The sequence below is a fragment of the Austrofundulus limnaeus genome, unplaced genomic scaffold (assembly GCF_001266775.1).
Source record: "Austrofundulus limnaeus strain Quisiro unplaced genomic scaffold, Austrofundulus_limnaeus-1.0 Scaffold4, whole genome shotgun sequence".
Taxonomy (NCBI): Eukaryota; Metazoa; Chordata; class Actinopteri; order Cyprinodontiformes; family Rivulidae; genus Austrofundulus; species Austrofundulus limnaeus.
The window spans coordinates 1,935,071-1,936,218 of NW_013952406.1; the positions used below are offsets into that span (position 1 = coordinate 1,935,071).

General features: G+C 32.3%; 2 protein-coding genes across 3 annotated transcripts in view; one reads left to right on the plus strand and one right to left on the minus strand.

Annotated features, from left to right (window-relative positions):
• fkbp10a (FKBP prolyl isomerase 10a) overlaps positions 1-204 on the plus strand; it is a gene marked incomplete in the record, with an annotated part of 10,498 nt that extends 10,294 nt beyond the window's left edge. Inside the window, 1 exon segment of the mRNA XM_014022913.1 lies at positions 5-204.
• A 15-nt stretch (positions 205-219) lies between these two features.
• LOC106527914 (cytosolic 5'-nucleotidase 3) overlaps positions 220-1,148 on the minus strand; it is a 4,419-nt gene continuing 3,490 nt past the window's right edge. For both annotated transcript variants that reach the window (XM_014022942.1, XM_014022934.1), the window contains exon 9: positions 220-561. In XM_014022942.1, the coding sequence (XP_013878396.1) occupies positions 451-561 (111 nt within the window). In that variant the 3' untranslated portion in view covers positions 220-450. The remainder of the gene's footprint in view (positions 562-1,148) is intronic.

Genomic DNA, 1,148 nt, shown 5'->3' on the forward strand with positions numbered 1-1,148 from the left:
GAACAAATCCACAGTAAAAGACTCCAACAATATTTTATTTATAAACAGATGACTAAAAATTTACATTTTATGAATAYAAAATTTATATTTTGTCTCAGTTTACCTTTTTTAATACAGAAATGATTGAACACCAGTAGTTTTGGTATGACTATCAAAGAAACATGTAATTCCATCTTGTAATAAGAAATAAACATTTATAACAAATGTCGACTAATTCACTTTACTTTTTAAACACTTTATTTTCAAAACATGGAGTYACAGCTCAGCAACAGCTGAAATGCTTTAGGGCGTAGGAAAAGTACGGTAGGTCTAATTCAACTCAAAACAAAACATTTGTTGTGCGTTTYCTTTTCTTATGAAATCTGATAAAACCTGAACACATTCGTGTCGAGGGTTTTGGTACAATAACAAAACAAAGAACATGTTTCAGTCCCAGGGACGACACACAGCTCACTTGTTACCAGTCAGATAGAGAACGATGGCGTTAGGAACGTCCATCGTTTCATCTTTTACCAACACGATGTCATACGAGTCCAGGTAKGTCTGCTTTCTTTCCTCCACCTGAAAACAAAAAGGAAGATACTGCTGTGATAAAACCATCACAACTAACAGGACTGAAGAGGAAGAGGACCTCAGCAAAAAATTCTCCTCAGAATTGGGAAAACGTCAGTATTGTGACTTTTTCTCTGAGTTTTGAGATTAAAGTCACAATTCTGAATTTTTTTCCTGAACTCATTTTTTTCCTGAGTTCTGACTTTAATCTTAGAATTTTGACTTTTTCTCGAAATTAAGAAAAAGTCAAAATTCTTATTTTTTCTTCAGAATTTTGACCTTAATCTCATAAGTGTGATGTTTTTCCCTCAGAATTAGAAAAAATGTCAGAATTGTGACTTTTTCTCTGAGTTCTGAGATTAAAGTCACAATTCTGTTTTTCCTGAACCTTTTTTCCTGAGTTCTGACTTTAATCTCAGAATTCTGACATTCTTCCTAAGAATTTTGAAATTAAAATCACAATTCAAACTTTATCCTCAGAATTCTCACTTTTCTCAAATGAGCTTTTTTTCTCAGAATCATGAAAGTCAAGTCACAATTCTGTCTTTTTTTTCCTCAAAATTCTAACTTTAATCTTAGAATTCTGACTTTTTTCC